The 25,150-nt window shown below is 32.6% G+C and overlaps 2 protein-coding genes across 2 annotated transcripts; one reads left to right on the forward strand and one right to left on the reverse strand.

The window, feature by feature from the left end:
* The first annotated feature begins 478 nt into the window (after positions 1–478).
* LOC145316244 (uncharacterized) lies at positions 479–10,569 on the forward strand. The gene is made up of 14 exons (XM_080156665.1): positions 479–675; positions 982–1,099; positions 1,575–1,662; positions 2,084–2,402; positions 2,521–2,728; positions 3,278–3,508; positions 3,782–3,930; positions 4,159–4,698; positions 4,904–7,440; positions 7,559–7,953; positions 8,498–8,743; positions 9,127–9,447; positions 9,815–10,143; positions 10,386–10,569. Exons 1-14 carry the CDS (start codon positions 572–574, stop codon positions 10,393–10,395), a joined length of 5,595 nt encoding a protein of 1,864 aa, XP_080012791.1. The 5' UTR covers positions 479–571; the 3' UTR covers positions 10,396–10,569.
* Positions 10,570–12,930: 2,361 nt separating this feature from the next.
* LOC145316245 (putative odorant-binding protein A5) lies at positions 12,931–23,971 on the reverse strand. The gene is made up of 10 exons (XM_080156666.1): positions 23,702–23,971; positions 21,717–21,781; positions 18,700–18,790; positions 18,183–18,246; positions 17,825–17,917; positions 17,560–17,672; positions 16,630–16,770; positions 15,853–15,935; positions 14,904–14,974; positions 12,931–14,226 (listed from the first exon to the last, which is right to left on the reverse strand). Exons 1-10 carry the CDS (start codon positions 23,755–23,757, stop codon positions 14,008–14,010), a joined length of 996 nt encoding a protein of 331 aa, XP_080012792.1. The 5' UTR covers positions 23,758–23,971; the 3' UTR covers positions 12,931–14,007.
* Positions 23,972–25,150: the final 1,179 nt, after the last annotated feature.

The following is a 25,150-nucleotide window of genomic DNA, read 5'->3' on the forward strand; positions in this document are numbered from 1 at the left end:
ACTTACATGAAACTTTTATTTATGTTGATTTATTGTTTTGAAAATATAATGAAAATATCTTTAAATTTCTACTTTAGTAGATATGTAGTAAATAAGTATTATTCAAACAATAATACATGTAAGGAATCCTATTATGTTTAGATACAGTTAATTAAAATAATAGACAAATAATATGATATTGAAATTAGAGCACATTCCAACTTTGCTTGAAATCCTCATCATAATTCAATTGACAGGACTTTTTTTTATTAAATAATCGCTGGAAACTTTGCCACCTTCTTATATTTTCAAAAACAAATTTATTAAAATCGAAAATGATATATTTGTCGTATTCAACTTTCTTTAAAGTAAATGTGCTACTTGCAATTGCATATTACTTAATTAAAACTATTTTGTTGTAATGATGGATCCAGAAATTTTATAATAATCCCAGTAACCATTTTATTATATTACACTATTTATTTTTCCTTTTTTTTTCAGAAGATAAAATGAGTTTACAGTTAATTTGTTTACATTTTTTTAGTATTTGTAAAATTATTATTATTAGAATTTAGAAGACACGGCATTGGAAATGGCGGTAGTAGCTCAAACAAAATTTTCTCACAAACTATTTGAGCCAACCCTGACTATCAATGAAGCAAAAACGCATTGTGTAGCCATTTTTGATAAGTTAAAGTAAGTTTTTTTCGAATTTTGTTTTTTTCTTTTATAAATATAAAACTATCTATTCAAACATCTATGATTAAAATACCATATAATGTTACGTAAAAAAAATATTAAGCGTGTGTGTGTGAACCTTAAATCATTCCAAGCTTTTTAGATAAGGGAGTTTTGACACCTCCCAAAAGATTTTCCATACAATTTTGCTAGATACATCTATAATAATTAAAGGAATTTATTAGCAAAATCATAAGAAAAACTATAATTTAAAAAAACTTTACATAATACACCAATTGTAAATTCTTATTATTATTTTATTAGATTTCAGCGAGAGCAGGGGAGATTTTGCGACGTTATTTTAAAAGTATATGACAGAGATTTTCCTGCCCACAGATGTGTCCTTGCCTCGTGCTCTCCTTGGTTTGATACCAAATTTAAGGTAAAGTAATGGATTTATCATTACCAGAGGTGAATTCTTTTAAAAAAATTTGCCTCACTAAAATCAGTTTGCCCCACTAAAATCAATGAGGCTTGCTAAAAATTTAGAGGGGATAATTTTGCCCTACTAAAATTTTAGTAAGGCAAACTGATTTTAGTTGGGCAAAAGTTTTTTTGAGATTTCACCGCAGATTTTTATATTCTACAAGAAAAAGCTAAACTCGCAGCTGGCTAAATTGACACTATTCCCATCCACCCTCTTTACCCCATATTACTCCTACTGGATGAACGAAATGACCAATAATTGAGTTCCATCTTAGCAACCTAAATTGATGACAATTTTCCCCCTTTTGTAATATCCACGTATAATCTACATTCATTACTTATACTTATTTTGTCAACACATGAATCGAGACAGGCTGTGTTGCCACCAAAAAAAAGAATCATACCCTAAAATGATAAGTTTTTTGTTTTAGGTTCATAAAACACTGAAGGAAGTGATTGAAATAGAAAATTGTAAAAATTATGAAGTGTTTCATTTGGTGCTAACTTATATGTATTCAGGTATTTTATTTTGTTTCATAGTTTTCTTAAATAATTGTATTGAGATTTAATCAGAAATATGTATATGCTTAGTTTATGAGATTAATGTTTAGCTTATTATTGATTTTTACTGTTATTCCCTTGTTATAACAGCAAATAAAATAGATTGAAAATAAGGGCGGGAGGGGTATTTTTTCTTTTGTCTATCTTTTTAGTTTAGATCAGTTTAGGTTAGGTTATTTTGAGTACTGAGCACGGTTAGGTCCCTTGCATAAGGATTAAACTACCCCTCCCCTTCCCCCTTTTATTTAAATTTATTTCATGAATAAGGAAGGGGGGAGGGTGTTACAACGCTCAACCAGCACATTGAATGAAAGCACTAATAATCATATGATATTCATGCTGTGTTGTTCGCCTTTATATTAAGCAAATATATTTTCAGGTGAAGTAGTCATAAACAAAGACAACGTGGCTGACATTCTGGCCATCTCTCACATGTACAGCATAAACAAACTCAAGTCCTATTGTGCTGAGTTTCTGGAGAAAAATTTAAAAGTTTCAAATTGTGTGAATGCAATTGAACTTGCTGAAAAATATCATCTTATAGATTTTTCTAAACAAACTTTAGCCTATATTAACAAACATTTCGAGGCTATTATTCATTATCATGAGATAGAGAAGAAACAATTTGTGGATATGCAGCAATTTATAAATAAATCCTGGGGTTTGCCAAATCAGCTGGTCTTACGGTTGATAACTAGGTATGTTATATTTTATCAATAAATTACAAAATTGAAAAATCCTCGAAAATGGAAATGAAATCTTTATTTTTACTAACACTCTTTTTTTGATAATAATATTCTAAAAAACTATTATTAGATGGGTAGAACAGAACCAAGACAGAGAAGAGCATTTCCAGGATCTTTTAAACAACCTCTCATGGAGTACTATAGATCCAACTTTTATTGAATCTCACCTTGACAATGAGAAGCTGTACAAGAGCAGCGAAGAAGCATTACTGACAATTCTTACAGTTATGGAGAAGAATAATGTAGAGCTTAGCTCTAAATACAGGGCAATCTCTCAGGTAGATTCTACTGAACAGAGGTGGATTCTTAAAAAAAATAGGCTGGCTACTTGCTTTTGAGGCAAAATTATTTTTGTAAAAAATACTCAAAAATCACTTTAAAAATCTACAAAAATTAAACAAAATCTTATGTTAATAACCTATTATGATTTTATCTAATTTTTTAGATTTTTATTCGATTTTGGAGGATTTTTCACAAAAATAATTTTGCTCCAGCTGCGAGTTGTGAGCCTAATTTTTTTTAAAGAATCCATCTCAGGACTGAAATCTTTATATGTGTTCAAATATATATTTCTCTAGTTAGATGCTTGTACACAAATTTGCCTTTTTTCTAATAAGAATTGCTTATATTGAAGATATTTTTTCCATTTTGGGTTTATTAACTTCCAATTGGGGACTTAATTATTGATGTTTACCATTACATTCTTTTCTTTAACTTTATTAAAGTTGCTTTTTCGTCCTGACACTAAAATATACACACGTATGTATGTCTGTAGCTTAAGATCTCATATGTAAATGTAACTAATGATATACAAATTAATGTTTCAGGAAAAGTTGTTATATGAAACTGGACTTCAGCAAGAGCTTGACGATTCAAATGATCTGTTATTCAAAGACCTCGAGAATTCCGATGTGTACGAGTCCATCAGTTCTTTCATGCAGAATATGCAGAATGATTCAATAGGAAATGAAGGAGCTTATGGAGCACCCTACCGGCATCCTAGTGGCAACGACATGGAAGTTTTTAAAACTGAAAGTGAAGTTATTAGCAATTCCCAGGTATTGTTTTATTCCTATAAAAGTTTTTAATAAATAAGCTAAGTTTATGTCTACAATGTGACTTAATTTTCAAGTTTAACAATGAATTAATACCTACTAAGAAATGCAATGTTTTCACCAACAGTCATATTTTAAATATCTGCTTGAATGTGAATAAATATACCTTTGAATGTTGTACATTCTTATGTAGTTTTATTTAAGATGAAAAATGCCAATATAATCAACTATTTATTAAATCTTTTTAATTTTCAATCTTCTCTTTTAATTTTGTAGGAAATGTCTGGTGGTAAAAAGAGTATAAAAAGAAGTACCGCCTGCTCACGCGAGGAGGACAATTCTCTTATTAAATGTGAACAAGAAGTGATAAGAAGTGAAAACAAGATGAATATAGATCAGAGTTGTGCTTTGCTTCAAGATCCTAGGTATTAATTTTACCTTGGATTCTTTTCTTGTCCCCAATAAAACTAGCCAATACAAGCCATATGCAGGCTATCACTTAATGACATTTAATAGTTCAATTTTGATATCACAACAATGTTTCATTGTTTTCTAATTGAAACCAACTGTATTTACATTTCATAGAGATTTAAAAATATTATTTTACAAAAAAATTTCTTAATGTTGACCATAACTCTTTTATAAAATTTTAGAGTTTACCTTGGAGACATGAGGGGGAACGAAAATCCAGTTAGCTCGGCTGGTCAACTTGGACTACAAGGTATACCACATTCTGCGGATGAAATGACTAGCCCGCCAGATGGGGAGGAGACAAATCTGACGCATTCCAATGTGGATATTAAAAGTCAAGGACAAACAATAACGTCATATGGTAATCAAGAAAATTGTGTCATGTTTAAAACATTTCCAAGCTCTCAAAACCAGGTGGCCACCAGTGGGGGTGTGATGCAGACGACCGAGGCCTGCTACAGGCAGGCACAGCAATATTCAAACAAAGGACAACAACAACAGTATTCCAACTCAGATCTGAGATATTCCATGGTGGATCATGTAGATGGAGAACTGTTTAAGCAGAGCCACGACATGTACAGAGATGACTTGCGGGGAGGGGGAGGTGTTGGTGGGGCTGGATACTCACAGCTTGGATTTCTACCGCCAGGTACAACAGAACAGATGCTCTTCCAGGATCATTTGGTTTTCTCAAGAGAACAGATGAACCCAAACTTGTCAAGGTATTTTTTAAACATATTATTCAATCACAATAGAATCCATTGAATGGCTTTATAGTAGCACAGCTACTCTATATTAGGGAAAGTCCGTACTTTTGTCCGAACGTTCGTAAAAGTAGTTTTTTATCTTGTTATTGATATGCTACTAATGGATATAATCATCATTTTAAAAAGTTGAAAAGTTAGCAGTAATTCTATTACATTTTAGGGATGGATGTGTGCCTCATTCCAGTTTTATTGAAAATTACAAGCATATACTTACAACAGAGCAACAAAATATGATGGTGTCAAACAGAATTGGTGTGCAAGATGATTACACTAGCAGTTATAACAAAGATGCCAATGATCCTTCCAGAAATGTAATAACATCCAGTTCCGACTCACATAAAGCTGACAGGCTGGAACGAATGAACAGTAACCGCAGCAACTTTGATAATATTGACTACAGCCAGCTTGTTGACATCTTGTGTGAAAGGCCTCCGGGAGGGCAAGGCATGGATCACATTGTAAGCGACCAGCGGCTGACTGACAGACAATCTGGTGTTCCAGGTATGGATCAGGTCATTCCTGATCAGAGGCTTGCCGACCGCTCAACCACAACCAAGAGATATGATCCAAAGTTTCGAGCCCTTGCTGAGGCTTCCAAGCATGTTGATCCTGACCCGGCAATGTTTGGCTACAAAAGTAACGAGGCTGATGTAGCTTGTGATAACCTGGCTGTGCCTGACGTTGGTGGTGATTACAAATCCCACTTCATGTACAAGATTCCTTCCCAGCAGGATGCTTCATCTAGTTATAGAAACCATAATGCTGGATACAAACAGACAGATTTCATTATGGGGAAATCCGAGTTGGATTGTTATAGATACGGTGAGATTGGTAATAACTTTAAAACCCATCACGATCTTGCTGGCTATGAAAAAGACCTGGTAGATGTTGCCAACAGATCACAATCAATTCCACGATCAACTGAAGCAGAAATGTTTAAGGCCAGACCAATGATAAATAATGAATACTTGCAGTGTGCTGATATGCAAAAGGATAATATTGGATTTGGAAACATGACTGCTGATACATACCATAATCAGTCCCAGTCTTGCAGTGAGCTAAGGAATATTGAAAAACAAGAGAGAACAATGCAGCTGTCTGACTGTGCAGCCGAAAATAGTCAAATGCACAGCCATGCCATGCCAGAGACAAATGTAAACAAACGAATGAGTGGTGCAGTCAACAAACCGAATGAAAACTCCTGGAAAGGCGAAGATCTCGATTTGGTTGATCATCAAGAACTACCTCAAGAATTTAAAAATTGTAGAATCTCGGAACGAAACATGGATCGACATGGAGTTGTGAATTCAAGTGTTATAACCTCCATTCCTTCATCAGTACACAACATGGATTATAATATGCAACAGGGTAAACACGACATACAGTCTGTGGACGAGAGAAATTGGATAGAGTCACGTAAAAACTCCGGGTGGGATCAAGGCTCAGCCACTAGAAACATGTTACCAACAACAAGACCTCAGGATGTTAACAGAGCCAATTTAAATAAGACGCATAATGCTGGAGGACTTAACAATACTGACCCATCAGAAGATTTCTTGGCACATAGGCTTGAGTTTGGTGTGAACAAAGGCCAATATGATAATGTAGATGGGGGTCTAGTCAGTGAGGAGGATCAAAACAAAATGCACCAACACCAGCGCAAGAATAGACTCACTATTGCCAAAGAGAGTCCAATTTTGGATCACATGCAGATCGACTGTCAATTTGTGGAAGACATGCGTCCCATCAGCTATGATCCCATACCTATGTCGTGTGATACACCGCATTATTCACGAGACACGGGCAGTATTATTGAGCCATTCAGAAATAGTGAAATTTTGGAGCCAAGTTTATTAGACCTACATGATATGAATTCTTTCCCGACAGACATGAAAAAGGCCATTTTAGAAACCCCTCCCAGGAAAGACATTGAGTCACCCTCCAGGCGAAGACAGAAAACTGTACCACCACCACTAATTCTCACCCCCAAAGAAAAGTATGCCAAGGAGATACATGCTGAACGTAAACTTGATAACATTATGAAGAATGTTTTTAGTGATCAAAATCTTGAAAACAATTTAGACACTAACAAACGTAGGCCCAGCATGATAGATAAACCAAACGAAACAACTGAATCTTTAATATCGGATTTAGAAAAACAGACTGATATACTTACTAAAGACGACCTGAACATAACAGGAGACAATATTGAGGCTACTATGGAAGGTAAGAGCAACGACGCCAGTGGTAATGGGTCAGGCGTGATGACACCAGAGCCGTGTGAGAGTCAGGAAGCCAGTTCTCCCCGTAGTACAACAGACCTATCAGATATATGCAGTGAAGAACAGAAACATGAGCTAGCTTCACAACATCAAATAAAAATTCAAAATAATATTCTTAAAATACTGCGTCATAAGAAAAAGTTGGCCTCGCAAAAGAAGCTGATTCTTGAGCATGGAGGGGTTAAACTTACCCATAAACAAAAGATAAAGCTAAAACAGAGAAAGAAGAAACCAGCTAGTAAAACAATTAATAAACCTGTTTCTGTTCCTGAAGCTATGACTAACACTGTTAAGGAATCATCTGCTAAAGTGAAGTCTGACTCAGCTATGAAGAAAATTGTCAATCTAAAAGACAAATTGTTGGCTGAACATCGAAGCCAGAGTGTTTTTAATCCGACACTTGACAACGTTGAAGGTGATGATTTTTAAAAAAAATTCAAGAGTTTTAAATTTTCAATTAATAGTTTTGTTTAGTTTAAATTCATCAAACTTTATTTTTTTTAAAGAAATAAAAAAAATTCTTTACTTTTCAGGGGAATCAAAAAACCAATGCAACATAATAATAAAAAGACCACCATGTACTGTGCCTCCAGATAATAGCACTACAACCCAATCCAACCCTATTGGTAAAGAACAGAAAATCGAATCGCGCTCTTTTGAAATAAGTCTTCCTTGTCAATCTATAAATCCCTCCTCGGATAATATTGGCTCTAGAAATGAGCGTTCTTCGTGTCAGGTTAATGAAAAAAATTTGGAATTGAATTTTTCTTGTCCTTCTGGTGATAAAAGAATGGAGTTGTCACTTCCCGGCGCACCAACACCTGTGAAGACAATTAATCTGAATGATTTGCAAAGCCAAACAAATTTAAAATGTTTGTATTGTGATGTTGTTTCAAATGAGAGAAAAGATTTCTTCAAACATTTGAAGGTTTGTAAAATTTTTATATTTATATGTACAATAAATCTGGGCTAGGTAGCCGTGCGTCAGCCTCATATTCAAACCCGTTTAGATGCTTTGAATGTTTTTGGAAAGAGGGATTACCATATTTAGGTCCGGTTTAGACTTCCAGCTGATTTTTAACATTGTAAAGGTTGACTTCTCTGAGGCTTACAGGCTGCTGCCGACCCCTGTTATAAGTATTATTATATAAAATGATTATTATCCTTTTATAAAAGTAACAGAACGAGTGTCTTATATCCGTGTCAATGTAGCAAAAGCTCTTGCTAATTGCTGAACCGATTTGGTTCTTCTTTACATTAAATAGCTTATGTGAAGTTTTATAGAAATGCATTTTAAAAATGAAATTGCCTCATTTTTTTCATTTGTTTTCGGATTTGAAACTTTGCGCGCATCCTTTTTGATTTTTTAACCTAATAAGTTGATTAAATTCTTAAAATTTATTAGTTAAGGACCAAATGAAGGCTGAAATTGTAATATTTTTAAAAAACTTCACTTTTATCTTTTTTACTAGGAAGAGCATCTGCGTGTGGCACCCTTTAAATGTCCCAAGTGTGGTCAGGAGTACAACAAAATATCCCTCCTGCTGAAGCACCACAAGACCCACACCTCCAGGTACGAGTGTACTACCTGCCATCTTGTCCTGAACAGCCACGCTGACCTGCGCAACCATGCCAAGATACACAAGGGAGTGCCCAGTTATGTTTGTGATATATGCAGCAAATCTTTCAGCACTAAGAATAATCTAGAACAGCACAAGGTTAGTCTTAATGGATATAGAATATGCGTGGATATTATGAAAGGAATTTTTTTTGTCATATTAGGTTGCTACATGGACATCATTTAATTGTCAGTTCGATCATCCAGTAGGAGAGGAGGGGTACAGGGGGTGGATGGGGTATCGTTAAAGCCCGCTACAAGTTTCACTTTATTAGAGTTCATGATAGTCTAATGTAATATCCAAGTAATAATAAATCCATTTTAGCTTTTAATATTATCTTATACTTTTTAATATACACAAAAATAAAGTGGATTTTAAGTACACGTATGTAAACTTTGATAGAAACAAAAGATAGAAAATCAAACTTGTAATTGACTTTACCATTACTTTATATGTATACCCTTAACTTTCATAACTTTCAGGCTGTCCATTCTGATGAGAAGAAGTTTAAATGTTCTTGTGGCTTCAGCACTAAATTTAGTTCTCACCTAGCAGAGCACAAGCGCACCCATGAGGGCAAGGTGCACAGATGCACGCTAGAGGGATGCCAGTACTGGACCGCCAAGAAGACACTATTGAACGCGCACATGAGAATGCACAACGGGGAGAAGAAGTTTGTTTGCAAGGTGTGCAGCAAGGGGTTTGTTGAGGCGGGACAGCTGAGGAGACACGAGAAGATTCATACAAATGATAAGAAGTTTGTCTGTGATGTGGAAAATTGTAGCTATTCAAGCACACGAAAGGTAATTTTTCACCCATAATAAATATACACACCTTGAGTGAGGACAGAGATTGTCTTACTTTAAAAACCTTATCAACTAACACGATACATACTGAAATGAATAAAGAACCCCGTGTATATTGTGGGAGATTTTCACTTACCCTGATAAAATATTTCTCCTAGATGGCTAATATAGCGAAACTCCCCATGGTCCCTCTCTTATGACTCTACCCCATCCCTTCCCCTGACCATGGAGGACCGTATTAACCAATATCTGAGGACAATATATTAGCAACCTTAATTGACGACTAAAATTTCACTGTCACAATATCCACGTATTATATATCCATTATTATCATTATTAGATTGAAATATAATTTGCTTTTTAGGACAAACTGAAAGAACATAAGAACCGCATCCACAACAGAGAGCCGACCCCACCACCAGAACGAAAGCAGAAAATGAGCAAACTCTCAAGTCTCAACAAGTACCATATTCCCTCAGTACAATCTGACTTCAGCGAGACAATTGACGAAGATGACCCCGCCGTTCTTGACACTACCACTGGCGGCGCCAACGTTGCTGATGGTAATGGGGGTCAACAGCAGATGGGCAGAGGAGAGGAGGAGGGAATGAATAAGTATTATAGTGTGGAGAGTGGTGTTCATCTGTCTGAATCTCAGATTCCATACGTCAAGGAGGAGTACATTTTAGGAATGTAAATTGTTTTTCGGTATATGGCTTCGAAACCGATTAATATCCACAGGATTAAAACCGGTTCAAAGCCATACTGAAAAATCATTCATCTTATCGTATTTTAGCCAGTTTTCTACGAATGTTAAAACAAAAATCTTAACACCAATAAAAGTTTGGTTAGCCTAACATGATTTTTCAGCAATAATATTTGCGGTTAGCTGTCTATAATACGATTTGATAAATAACTATTTCTTTTATATAAAGCAGCTTATAAGTATGTAGTAAAGTAGCCTTAAGATTTATGAACTGTTTGGCAAAAACTCCCGCATTTTTATGAATTTAAATGATCTTCTTGGAGATCCTTTGTTATTGAGATGATGTTGTCTATAATTCTGTGATAATACAATTGTTTAAATACTGTGATACTTCAAATATATCTTTAATAAAACATACTTGTTTTTTACCTTTACAAACAAGGGGGGGGGGGGGAGTTTTGCCACTTTCGCGTAATCCGTGATTATTAGGCTAGGTATTGATGTGAGACTAAAGGTTATTTGGGATAAAAGTTTACTTTTGGATAGTACTTCACGTATATTTAATCATGTTTTGGATAACCCCACCCCCTAGCCCCCCGGGGCTCAAAACCCCCCTAAAGATGAACCTAATCTTAATTTTCTCAGAAACCATTTGACCTATAGGGATGATTTCTTAAACTTAAGCTTTTATGCTTATAAAATAACTTCTAGTTTAGAAGTCACCCCCCTGCTGCCAACCCCTAACCCTCCGGGGCTTTAAAAAAACCCTAAAAATGAACCTAACCTTAATTTTCTCAGAAACCATTTAACCAATAGAGATGATTTCTTAAACTTTTATGCTTATAAACTTACTTTTTGTTTAGAAGTCAACCCCTAAAAAAAACCCAAGTACATTTTTGGTTTTTTTTTAGCCCAAGGTGGCTACGGGATGACTTCTAAACTAATAGTTAGTTTATAACCATATATCTGCTAAACAAAAATTATTAGGTTTTTTTGAGCCCCGTAGGGCTAGGGGTTGGTGGCAGAGGGGTGACTTCTAAACTAAAAGTTAGTTTATAAGCATAAAAGCTTAAGTTTAAGCAATCATCTCTATTGGTCAAATGGTTTCTGAGAAAATTAAGGTTAGGTTCCTGTTTAGGTTTTTTTGAGCCCCGGGGGGCTAGGGGGTGGGGTGGGGTTATCCAAAAAATGATTAAGTATACGTGAAGTACTACCCAAAAGTAAACTTTTATACCAAATAACCTTTAGTCTCACATCAATACCTTGCCTAATAATCACGGATTACGCAAAAGTGGCAAAACTCCCCCCCCCCCCTTAAATTATCATTCCATTGCAAAAAACGCGATATTCAGTTTGTTTAAATATTCAATTAATTAGGTTTTTTCAAGAATGTCAAGCGTGGGAAAATTTTTTGAACGTGGGAACCATTTAATTTTCATTTAAATGGTACATATGTTTTTCATTTAATTTCATTTTTAGGGCCCGTGTGAAAATTTTTTTAACGTGAGAACCATTTAATTTTCATTGAATTTCATTTTTTGGAAGTGTGGGAAAAAACGGGAGAAAAAATATGTTTTAGTATAAAGAAATGTTCTATCAGTTTCAAACCTTTTTCATTCGATAGATCATACTGACTTTGGAAAAACTGTCAGACCGATTTTTGAAATTCAATCTGTGAAAAAAGATATTCAAGTTTTAATTTTTTGTTTTGAAAATATTATTTTACATGTATTGACGCCATCTTGGATTATGATAATTTTTTTTTGTTAGAAGATTTTTTTTCTAAAATATTTTTAAAAAATTAACTTTTTACAATAAAAAAATCTTTGAACTTAAATTGACCAATAATTCAAAGATTTTTTCTCTTTGATTTGGAAGATTTTTTATGATTTTTATTTTTAATGTCAAATAAAAACACAACAGTGAAAAAAATGAAAATTAAATGAAAAAACGTTTTATGATTTTATTCAAGAAATTATTTGCTAACATCACCTTTTTGTTGCAATAGAATGTTATTTAAGCAAACAAAATTTAGCATAAATGGATATTTAAATCCCTCGGTATTAAATGATGAGCTAACGCTCAATCATTTAATACCTTGGGATTTAAATATCCATTTATGCCAAATTTTGTTTGCTTAAATAACTCATTAGCGAAGATACTCTTTAATTCACTTTTTTTGCATCCGTCAGTCAGTTCGTCATTCTGTAACGCTATGGAGAAATGAGATTTATTCAGCTTCTAATTAAGTTAGACCTTTGATTTTTCTTGTCAACATTTCAATTATTATGGGGCATATTTCAGTAATTAACATCCATAGCAGTCCGACTGCTTAATTTTTTTTTTTTAGATTTCCACATTTCTCTTGTGTTTTTTTCTGATTTTCAAAAAAAGTTGGGTATTAGTATCAAAATCTAATTTTCCGTCACTCTGAAAGATTATTGTGTTTATAGATGAAAAGACAAGTAGCCTTTTTTTCATTATTTAGCACGGGCCTTCGGCCCTTCGGATCTAACAAAACTGGCTTTAATCTTATAATTTTTCATTTTTATATCCGCGGAAAGCTGTCTAATATAATACGATGATATATAAATAACTTCCAGACGTTGTATTGAGTTTGTAATGTCTGTTTATGAATGGATAGCAATCTTTTTTTTAAGTCATATGATATTGATAAGTTTTCACGAAAATTAATCTTTAGTAGGTATTATTTTCTACCTACTGAAAACTGACATTAATGAAAAAATATTTTCTTCATAAAAAAAACAGCTATATACATTCAAACAATTTATTAAAAATAATGCAATAACTTTACAGTATAGTTATATAATCTAGGGATAGGAGATTTTTATTACAAAAAGAGGTAGAGAATATTTTGTAATTCATTTTCATAGTCTATGGAGGAGTTTTTTTTGACATTAATCAGTCTTTATTACAGTTTAGAGGAAAATGCTTGCGGAAGGATTTTGCTATGGAAATGTAAAACAGAATTTCTTTTCCAATATGGCTTTGAAACCGATTAATATCCAGTGGATCAGAACCAGTTCTTAGCTATACTGAAAAATTATGTCTAGCATCGTATGACAGACAATAATTCACGAATATTAAAATAAAAATCATAAAATTAATCCTAGTTTTATTAACTCGTGTCAACAGTTTTTAATCTTATTTTTTTTAAATATCCGCGGAAAGCTGTCTATAATACGTTGCCACAGTAGTCTTGGCAGGATATAAAGGGGTAAGTAACTATTGCAAAATCCAGTGTTTAGTACACTACAGAAACCAAAGATTAAAGTATAGCTTTCTATAAACATGTCTAAGAAGGATTAGTTAAAGTTAACACAAAAACTCTAATTTTTAAGATAAATTTGGTTTAAGTTGGTATTTTGTGTGGACTATTCAAAGCTTTTAACGTTAATAATTTAATTTCGTGTGTTTTTATGGCCAAAACTAATATATTCCATTAATTTATACGTTTGAAATTGCTGAAAATTAGTATATTTTGTGGTACGCCACTTGGCGTAAAATTCGTTTCGTGCTGTAACGAAAGGGAAGTGGGTAAGATGGGGGGGGAAGGATGAAGTTGATTGTAATGAAATTTTCTTAAAAATGTTTGTCAGGATCAATGTCCTTTTTCTTTGAGTTTAAATTTATATAGGAAGTAATAATTCATTATTTAATGAATGAATGGTTTGAAATTTTTAAATACCTCAAACCTGCCTAGGACTTGTATAATAAGATGTATAAAAATTTTTTATGGGGAAAGGTGGACTTATAAACAATAATAATTCAATATTTTTAATTGATAGTATTTGAAAATAACTTGAAGATATTATACTCAGAGAAAAATATTATTTGAGTTGTGGAAATTCAAAATTGTTGGTATTCTGGAAGTTGATGTTGTCCTGAATGCTGTTGGTCCCTTGATTGTTGTTAATGTTGTTGTTCTGAATATTGTTGTTGTTAACTGGGCTGTTGTTTGTTCTAATATTGTTTGTGTTGGATGGTGTGACAAATGTTTTTTGTTCTCCTTGGAAGCTTGCATCACAGTACGGCTGGGAGTTCACACCCTACACAAATTAAATTATTTTGAAAAACCGCTAAAATACAAAGGCTTAAAAAAATAAAAGGAAGAACAAAATGAATGGAAGAATTTGCCTGAAATAGTGCAATCAATTGACCTCTTGTTCAAATTTGGACCTCAACTGTCGGTTGTAATTAATGTGCTTTTGAGTACAACAAAACATTTGACAACTATACAAAATTTTAAACATTTGGAAAAGTTTCTGGCCTTTGTAGCCCTGATCTGAGCTGCAAATCTTTTCCATGTCCCGTGAATGAGCGGCCTGTATATTTCTGTGATTACTGTAACAAATAGGTACAATTTAGAATACGTAGCAACTCTGTAATCAAAACCCGAAAGTCATATTTTAATATTATGTTTGAATTTTAGAAAGCACTTTTTCTTTTATGATGTACAAAATTATCCAATTCACGAGATTTTTTTCCTTTTTTCGATGTTGTCATCCTTGTTTTTAAAAAATCAAGTGTTTTATTAAAATTATGTAAAGCATCATATTACAGACAACTTTCCACGAAAATTAGAATAAAAATCATAAAATTAATAACAGTTTTGTTAATTCGGGTCTTCGGCCCCTAGGCTAACAATACAGGATTTACTCATACAATTTTTCATTTTAATATCCGCGGAAGACTGTCTATAATAAGATGTGATAAACAACTATACCTGAATAAGACTTGGAAAAGGTCTCCCAGCACAGCGAGACAAAGAACAGAGATATGTGTCGGTCACAAAACCTTATATAAAGAAATATAGCTTTCGTGTGACTTATCTTTGATTTTTTTTGTAGAACACAGTAATAGTGTCTGACTGATTATGACGTAACAAAAAAAAATAGCCAATGAGAGGCCGTTATTGACCAATGGTAAAATTTATAGTGGCCTCTCATTGGCTAATTTTTTTTGTTACGTCATAATCAGTCAGACACTATTACTGTGTTCTTATCTTTGATATTTTTTGTATTCATTTACAGTTTGAAATATGCAAGATCTATGGTTTTTATATCATACTATTGGCTGCGCCTTTAGCATATAATGCTTTCTATTGGAAGTAACTGGAAAAACAGAAAAATAGCCTAAAACCATCCCAAGAATTATCTAAGAAACAAATAGCCTAAAACCATTTAGAAACCTTAAAATGGAGAACCAATCAGTTCATAAATCGAAATCTTAGGCCATAGACTAAAAAACTTTACTATTTTTAATTGCTAAGATAGCCTTCAGAATATATTTATCTGTTAAAGTAATTTTCTTATAGCCCACACTAAATAGCCTAAAACCTGAATTGGACCATTACTAAACCGAATTAATCATGCGATTTATGACACAGTTTACTACACAGATTAATTGTTTATTTAAAGTGAACTAAAACTATAAGAATGAATGTAGAATACGTGGATATTGTAAGAAATTCTCGGCTACTCTGATAAAATGTTTCTCCAAACGAAACTCCCCATCCCACCTCTTATGACTTTACCCCTTGCCCTCACCTGACCATGGAGAAACGTATCGACCAATATCTGAGGACTATATTAGCAACCTAAATTGACAAGAAAAAATTCACAATATCCACGTAAATTATCTCCATTACTGTAAGTATCTATTTATCAATATACCTGTATAGAGATTATTAAGAAAATTTCCAGCTACAGGCCCCTCCAGTCCATTCATCTTCAGAAATTCATTAAAGAAAACCAACCTGGAAAGTAAAGCCTTGTTTAATTTTAACATTATGAGAGATCATGGCCTATTTAGGTTTCAAGCAGTAATGCCTTATATTGCTGTAAATAAACCCCTTTCATTGAAAGTTTGGATCTAGTGCAGTTCACGGTAAAATGTTCCTGGTATCGATTATTTATAAAAATTGATGAACTGTAAAGGCTGCTAGCGGCCAAACGGCTAGACCTATATAAAATAACTAGCGGCTTCGCCCCTAGCTTTGCCCCAAGAGGTGATAAAAAAAATTTGGCGAAAGGACCAAGGATATCTTCAGCAAAAAAAAAAAAAAAAAAAAAAGAGGGGGGATTTTTCAGAAATAGCCTAAAACCACCACAGGACCAGTAGGTATATACCCTGAAGAGTAGAATCCGATCGGTTCAGTGGTTACCGAGATCTTAAGGGACGGACAGACAGACAGAGGACAGACATCATTCTACTTTGTATTATAGATATCTTAAATTTCAACCGACAAAAGAAGCCCTACAAATAATCAAGAATAGTCATAACTCAATAATGCACAATTAAAACAGTGTGCAGGCATGTTTGGCAGCTATTAGCTTTTAAAGTTCATAGATTTTCGGAGATAATCGATACCAGGAATATTTTACCGTAATATGTACTAGATCTAATATTTTTTATAGCAATTTTGCAAGCAATAAATATTTGTTACCAACCTATCTGAAACAGTTTTAGAATTACACTCTGGCTGCTCTCTGACAATCAGGTTGGATTTCTGTCTGTACACAAGGAACAGGTGACATTGCTTAAACTCTGGATTCTGGTCAAGCTGCCCCTCAAAATCTCGAACAGTCAGACTAAAGAAAAGATGGATAATCCGCGACTGTGGCGTAATACGTAGCGCATTCGCTCCTTGACGTTTTCATTTATATTAAGTATTCTAATTGATTTTCCAGTATGGCTTCGAAGTGATTAATTTCCGCTGGATTAGAACCAGTTCTCAGCCATACTGAAAAATCATGTATACCATCGTATTACAGACAATTTTCCTCGAATTTTGATATAAATCATAAAATTTAAAGTTTTGTTAGCTGTCTATAATAAAATACGTTAAATAACTATTCCTTCATGATAGTTAGCAAACAAACTTTGTATAAAAAGGTAAAAAATGCATTCAAATAGACTCTTCGAAGATCCCTTTTTGTTTCATTTTTTATTCTTGCTATTTTGGATTCATGATATCAACGTAGCATTTGACATCAAGTTGTTAAAACAAGATTTTAAAATGTGTTTTGATTGTAATTGCTAGAATGCTCGGGTATAGTCCCTTTCGTAACATCGCACCTAATGGGGCGATTCTTCGTATTAGTCCCTTTCGTAACATCGCACCTTATAGGGCGATTCTTCGTATTTTTCACAGTAGCTTTTCTGCGGGGCCAATTACCTAACCCTGTGGGGCAATCACCTAACCTAACCTAAAATAACCTATAAAAAGCCATTTTAAAAATACGACGAATCGCCCCATATGGGGCGATGTTACGAAAGGGACTATTCCCGAATGCTCTCCTGAAAATAATAGTATTTTCAGATAGGCATCTACTGCAGACAGACAAACTTCCTACATCGTTTATACTTAGATGTTATACCTTGGAATATAAGGTAGTACAGTTGTGCCCTTGTCCATGTCTACCTCAACAACATTTGATACCATCCAGTGAATAAATACTCGGCTTCCTCGCCTTCGCCCACCCCCATTATCCTAAATCAAATATTTATTGAAGTTTTCCTTCAGTATTTGATCAATATCAGTATTAACTATAAGCACAGTGTATAGTCAAGTATGGTTACCTTCATAGATTCATCAATATCAGCATTAACCATAAGAACAGTGTATAGGTCAACTATGATTACCTTCAGAGATTCATCAATATCAGCATTAACCATAAGAACAGTGTATAGATCAACTGGATCTGTCGGCCATAACAATGTCGGTTTTGATATCATCTAGATTATTAAAAAACAATTGGTAGCTAATTGACATTTCAACTGTGAAAAAAAATCCTTAAATATCCTCCTTCCCATTTCTTATAACAAATTTTCATTAAATGATGAGCTATCGCTCGATTATTTATTACCTTAGAATTTAAATATTTATTAATGCTAAATTTAGTTTGATTAAATAACTCATTTATTATAAAACATTGATTCTAAACCTTTCCAATTTATAAAAACTTTTGTCCTGTAAAAACATAATTAATATTAAAATTACCAATCCTGTAGTGATGGTATCGTTTGGCCTCACTTCAACACCATTGCTAAATCTTACAAATAACCTGAAATATAACAAAATAATTTGGGAAAACGATTTTAAAAAGAGTAAATCAGTACCAGACTTCACCCTATCTCTGTACCTATAAGGGAACATTTTACGCTTCACCTCTAGGTTCAAATCCTTTGGTATTAAAAAATCAGGTGAATTTTAAACATTTCATTAACAATTATTAGGGTTATACCCCTCCCCCCCATCGGTCCCTTGTGTAGATATTTTTGGGGGGATGGTAATTTTTTTTATGTGTTCCTACCACGCCAATTTACCAACTTCCATAACTTTTAAAATACCCCTTTCTAGATTATTTGCCACTCCCCATAAACAGAAAAACTTATTGTATCAGGTGTCAACCACTAATTATAATCTAAAGAAGAGGTGATTTTGTGTATCATCATTAAGTACAGTACATCAATTTATCGGCCATTGTCTTATCCCTTTAGATCCCTGGATATTTTACCTATGTGTTGGTAAGTTTGGAACATATTTTGGAACAACTTTAGTTCTAACCCATATCCTGTTCCAATCTTCTGTATCCTCTTCAGGTAAACCTAAACAATGGACAATTAAATGAGTCCTAACAATAAATTATTTTTTGGTGCTTGAACCCCTCCACCTAAGGACGTCAAATGTGGGGGGTAAAGGGTTTATGTAGGTACCCCAAAACTTTGAAGTTTGAAGTTTTAACACCCCCCCCCTTAATTTTTTTTTTAAAGCTTGGAGATCCTATATCTTATGAAAATAAACCCCCCAAATGAATTTGAATTTTACACTCCAAACGAAAAAGCTTGGACGCTCTTGCCCCCACCCAACAAAAAAAACATTATAAAATAGAAGAGGTAAAGATGTTATCCATGACAGTTATGTAATGATTGGTTGGAAAGAATTAAGACCTCTAAAACGAAAGTGTTTACAGTAAATTAAAATTACGAAAAAAGTATATTTATAAACATCATATCCTATCCCAAAAATATTTAGTTTTGGAAAAAAATATAAGAAATGACAAAAATTGAAAAACGTTTGAGTCAAAAAATTGTACTTTCTACAAAATATCAAAATTTGAATTCACTTTTCGGATCAACTGCAGTTCACGGTAAAATATTCCTGGTAACGAATATTTCCAAAAATCTATGAATCTTAAACTGTTTTTAACCTATTTTTAAAACATATATCAAAAATATACTATGACACCAGTAGAATTAAACTGCAGAGCCTAAATTTGAATTAAGTCCCCAATAAACTTTTTTGAGGGGATTTAAAAATTAATTTTACTGTTGCTGTGGTCTTTTTTGATCAGAGCAAAAGATCTTTTTTTAATTGGGTAAAATTCGTAGCTTTTAGAGTGTTTTGCTTCATATATATAGTATTCTGGTACAGAGTAAAATTAGGCCTTTTGATTTCATCTAAATTAATTCATTAAAAACTTAATTCTTTACAATATATCAATGAATTAACTTTATTGTGCTTGTTTTCCATCACTTATTTAAAACACAAAAAAATTGGCTGTAAAGGGTTAAATAGTGAAAGATGACAACAAACGTTTACACAATACAACAAATTTTTTTTTGTCACATATACAAATATGATAAAATATAAGATTATTCAAACTTATTTTTTAAATATTTTTAAAATGCATGTATCTTTTATGTGTATAGTTTTCATTCTTTTCATTTTAATTAAATAAAAATTATTTAACTACATTGGAAAAAGGTCACTTTGTGAAAACACTCTTTTTTGAATTGTAAAAAACTGAAATGAAACAAGGCTTCTAATTGGTTCAGACTTCAGAATAATATGTTTTATTTTAATGTTAAATTTCTTCTATATAAATTATTGTTTTAGAAAAAAATTATTTGCATCGAACAGAGTAGAGTTTTTATTATTGTATTGATATAATCTGAATCACATCAAATTGTTCTGTAAGAAACAATTTAACCCCAAACTAAAAAATGCTTTTGCTTCCATCAAAATGATCACAGCAACATATAAAATTGATTTTTAAATCCCCCAAAGAAAGTTTATTGGGGACTTAATTCAAATTTGGGCTCTGCAGTCTGATTCTACTGGTGTCATAGTATATTTTTGATATATGATAAAAAAATAGGTTAAAAACAGTTTAAAGGCTGCTAGCTGCCAAACGGCTGAACGTACAGATAATACCCGCACACAATTTTAAGCGGCATAAAAAGGCCTACAAATAATCTGGAATAGCCAAGATCCAATGATGCACAGGGAAAGCTTCACTTAAGAAAAAACGCGTAAAATTGGTCTTTTTCGCCCATTTCTCTGCACTGCGAGATAATTATGCGTTATTGATTTATGGCTATTTCAGATTATTTGTAGGCCTTCTTAGGCCGCTTAAAACAGTGTGCGGGTATAATCTGTACGTTCAGCCGTTTGGCAGCTAGCAGCCTATAAAGTTCATAGGTTTTTGTAAATATTCGTTATCAGGAATATTTTACCGTGAACTGCAGTTGATCTTACTTTTCTTTTTAATAATATTTGTTTTTAATAAAAAAAATGGAAATCAATAAAGTGAATTTTTCCGTAATTTGCAAGTCATTTTGGGATCCGTCAAGTAGAACATAATGCGTACTATACCATAAAATATAAGGAAAGACAGCATAAAATAAACCAAGAATGACAACATCCATAAAATAAACCAAGAATGACAACATCCATAAAATAAGACAGTGGGACAAACGAACATTAGCACTTTTAGAGTGTCAGAATATTATTTCATAAGTTTAAACAAAATTGTACATAATTATAAAATAATAATGTTGCAAAATTACTTAAATACAAAATTTTGTTAAAGAATATGCTTACATACTGTAGGTCCTGATTTTAGAGATGCTTCACTTTAATAATTGTACCTTGTTGTTATATCATTATTCCAAATATCATATGAATAGTACAATTTTGTCATACAAAAAAAATGTTGTCATAAAAGCCAATCTTCCCAGCAGTTGCTGAGATTTTTTACTTCGGAAGATCGACATCAACGAATTGATGAACTGCATTATACTTCTAAACAACTGGATGTAGAGTGAGAGATCGAAGGCTTCATAGAACAAGCTTTGCTAGTTAATACTATACGCTTACATAAATCATAAAATTTACAACAGAGGCATTAAAAACATTTCTAAGAGCGAATTTTTTCTTTATTTAGAGCATATCTAGCGGGAACTTGCACATCATTTTTATGAGGCAGAGGGATGGCTGCCGAGCCCTGATTAAAATCCTTTTGTTAAACTGTTTTTAACCAATTTTTGAATGGGGGGTCGAAAATATACTAGGTTACCTGTAGAATCAGACTGCAGAGCCTAAATTTTAATTAAGCCCGCGAACCCTTTGCACCCCTTTGGGTGTACCTTAAGTATTCCACAGGGGCTGTATACACCCCCCTATACACGCCTCTGTTAACTAAGAATTGAGAAGTCTTGTTCATCTTTAAAATTGGTAATAATTTTTAACCTAGGTTTGATTTTGGATTTAGTAGTAGAAATGATTCTCTGAACTCTGGAACCCCGGAAAGTTGTCTAAAATAATAGATTTATTAATACTTGGATCTTTCACCAGATTATCCTATACTCTAATAAAATGAAACTTGCAGATGGCTAAAATAACGATCCCCTCATCCACCCCCTTTACCAAATCTACTCCCCTCCTAATGAACGAACAAACTGATAAATATATGATGTCCATTTTGCAACCTTTATTGATGATAATTTTTTCCCTGTCATAATATCCACGTATATTCTATATCCATTTCTTAAATAAACTATTGTCAATTTGAAAAAAATAAGGATGTTTTTAAATTCACACCAGATTATTTTCTCACTTATCCACTACTTGCAGCTATGCCCCTAGAGGCTGCTTAGGGCATTTAAGTTGAAGAGTGAAAGGAAAGCCGACCCCACGCCCATTTTTATATTATTTTTTTTAAACAAAAAAATCTAGGGATGGTTTCACTTTAAAGGATGGTGGTACTCTTCCCTAAAGTAGCTATGCACCTTCCCAGGACCTATAATAAGCTACATTGTAAAGGAAAATCATATTGGCTCAGTGGTTAGCAAGATCCTTTGAGGTAAAGACAGACAAAAAGATTCAAAGACATCAAATACTTAATGTAAATACGAGGGTTAAGACAGTTGAAGAAAAATTAACTATTTTGTAACTCAACCTGTTGTCACAAAATTTAAAGCCAACAAAGTATGGACTAACCCCCAATAAATTCTGAATGGCACGCTTATAATTCCAAACTAGAAATGTTTATGTATGTATATTGTAAATCCTTATATAAAAGTGACAGGTTGCCTATCTGTCTGTCTGTCCTAAAGTATCATGCCAACCGCTGAGCCGATATAGCTTCACATAGGTCCTGGGAAAGTTTATAACTATTTTTTGGAAGAATACCACCACCCTCCTAAATCAAATCTAAGGTGAAGGTTCTATATTACAAAGAGCATCCAGTATACAACTTACTTTGTCTGCTAGTCGTTGGGTCATACTACAAAAGGCATATAAATATTTTTAACGAAGGTTTCGTGATTTTAAAGATTATTTACATCTTTTAATAGTCCTTATTTCTCTTTCTTTTTTATGACTACCGAGCATTTGCGTTTTTCACTTTGTCCGTTGGACAATACATATTGCTTATGCTTTGCAACTTATGGATGTTGTCATCCTTGTTAATATAATGTTGAGGACTATATGTTTGCGGTTAAAACATAGAAGCAACAAGGATGACAACATCCATAAAAGCTAAATGGTATGACAGACGAACATTAACTCTTGTAGAGTGTCAGAACTAAATTTACAAAATATAAATATAAATTTTTGACAAAATTATACGAATTTTTTTTTTTAAACTTCTTAAATACAGAATTCTGTTTAAGGACATACTGACATTTTTAGGACTTATTATTATAGAGATGCTTCGCTTATAATTTTATACTCAAAAAATCAGATCAATCGGATGATTATGTCACATAAACAATTGCTGTTAAAAAAGTTAAAAATCAACATGTAAAATGAATATACGGATATTCTGGTAACAATTATAGAGTTGCTACGCTTTTTAAATTGTACCTAACTACTACAAGGATCACCATGCAAAATTTGAAATCGATAGGACAATTCTAACGTTCCTAGGTTAACGAGAAAAGCTATCCGTCACGGACGGACGGACGGACCAACCCTAATGATAGAAAAGCTTCGCTTTTAAAAATGTTAAAAAGCGTAAAAATTAAAGTATATGTAAATATGTACCACAACAATCCATATCAAGTCTTCAAAAAAAACTATTATATACAAGGTCAAAACTTGTAAAGAAATATCACAATCCCTACTTTTCTAACATGTTTCACTTCTTTTTATAATATCACTGAGTTTGTGAGCAAATATGCAAACATAAAAATGAAAAAAAAAGACTTATTTATTGAATGTAAATGAATTACCCCGAGGCTCTTGATATGAATATTGAAGTAGCAAGGATAACATATGTTACCATCATGGTTTACAACTAATCACTAACTAAGTCATTAAATAATTCTCAACAATACTATGCAGCTAATTCTTTACCGTCTCTCTCTTTCTTTCTCACTGAATAATATCCCTTTTTTTGCCAAATTTTATTATTCAAATATCTATAAAAATGGTTAAATTATTGTCTCATTAACTTTTTTAATTACTTAAATATTGATTATCTTAAAACAAAAAAATAAAAAAAAAATTTCGATATAATAAAAAAAACCTGACAAAAAATTAGCATTTCAATAATTTACCTTTTTGGTTCATCTATTTATTTTTTGATAAGTTGACGTTTTTAAAGTACTGTTAAGAATATATAAAGTTATTTGAAGATTGAATAAATACTGTAATAGCTGATTAACTTCTTACTATCTGTGCTACTTTGGACACACTCGTTATTTAATTTTCACAAAACAAGGACACTTATGTTCATTAGCAAACAGCAATGGTGACATAAAATGCAATACTGCTTAGATAGATAGCATTTTTATATATAATTAAAGGACGTTATGAAATGTTCAGTAAAAGAAAATATATAAGTTCAAATGATAGTTATTAAAACAATAGTATAAGTAAGTAACTATTTGAAATAAATAACTTGGACAAACTGACGTTATGACCTACTACCCTAATTATATATAAGCTGCGCTACTAATTACATAAGTATAACCAATAAATATCAACTTTATTCGCCAGACTAATAAAATAAATTAATGAATTTTAAGTTACCAACAAATTCAAAAAAATATATTTTTAATTATTTAGAAATGGATATAGAATATACGTGGATATATTGTCGTCAATTTAGGTTGCTAACATGGACATCATTTATTGGCCAGTAGTAAGGGAGGGGTGGATGGGGGCAATCGTTTTCATATTGTACGTTTGGTAGTTTATAGTTTTTTGGAGATAATCGTTCCCAGAAACATTTTACCATGAACTGCACTAGATCCTTATTTTGTTCACAGACAATAATTATAATAAATATAGAATGTCTAGATGAATAATTTTTTTTTTTTAACAAAGTGTGGGAACAATCCAATCACATTATTGGTTAAAAAAAGGACTTTTTTATTTCATTTATTTAATACGACAGATATAAAAAAAATTCTTAGGATAAAGCTTTGCTATTGTCTATCATCTTCAAATTCTGGGATTGAACTTCACGTGAATATGATATGATATGATCTATTAGCAGTAAATTACAGATTAATTTTACAAATAATTAAATACTTTTTAAATTTCATTTATAAATATATTTATTTACATTGAAAAATTAGGGTAACTTCTACAGTGCCTTTAAAGTCAATCTTGACTGTCATTCTACCCAATTTTCATTCATTTTTTCATATATTTACAAGTTTCACAAATGATAA

Source organism: Acartia tonsa, chromosome 4, assembly GCF_053477335.1.
Source record: "Acartia tonsa isolate MP-2025a chromosome 4, ASM5347733v1, whole genome shotgun sequence".
NCBI classification, from domain to species: Eukaryota; Metazoa; Arthropoda; class Copepoda; order Calanoida; family Acartiidae; genus Acartia; species Acartia tonsa.

Excerpts from the sequence above, each read along its gene's own strand:
- LOC145316244 (XM_080156665.1), top strand. The coding sequence starts at position 572 with ATGGCGGTAGTAGCTCAAACAAAATTTTCTCACAAACTATTTGAGCCA. Across the intron at positions 1,663-2,083 it reads GCTAACTTATATGTATTCAG|GTGAAGTAGTCATAAACAAA; the intron begins GTATTTTATTTT and ends ATATATTTTCAG. Across the intron at positions 3,509-3,781 it reads AAGTTATTAGCAATTCCCAG|GAAATGTCTGGTGGTAAAAA; the intron begins GTATTGTTTTAT and ends TTAATTTTGTAG.
- LOC145316245 (XM_080156666.1), bottom strand. The coding sequence starts at position 23,757 with ATGATGGTAACATATGTTATCCTTGCTACTTCAATATTCATATCAAGA. Across the intron at positions 16,771-17,559 it reads GTACTACCTTATATTCCAAG|TCTGACTGTTCGAGATTTTG; the intron begins GTATAACATCTA and ends TCTTTTCTTTAG. Across the intron at positions 14,975-15,852 it reads TCTTAATAATCTCTATACAG|GTTTTGTGACCGACACATAT; the intron begins GTATATTGATAA and ends TCTTTATATAAG.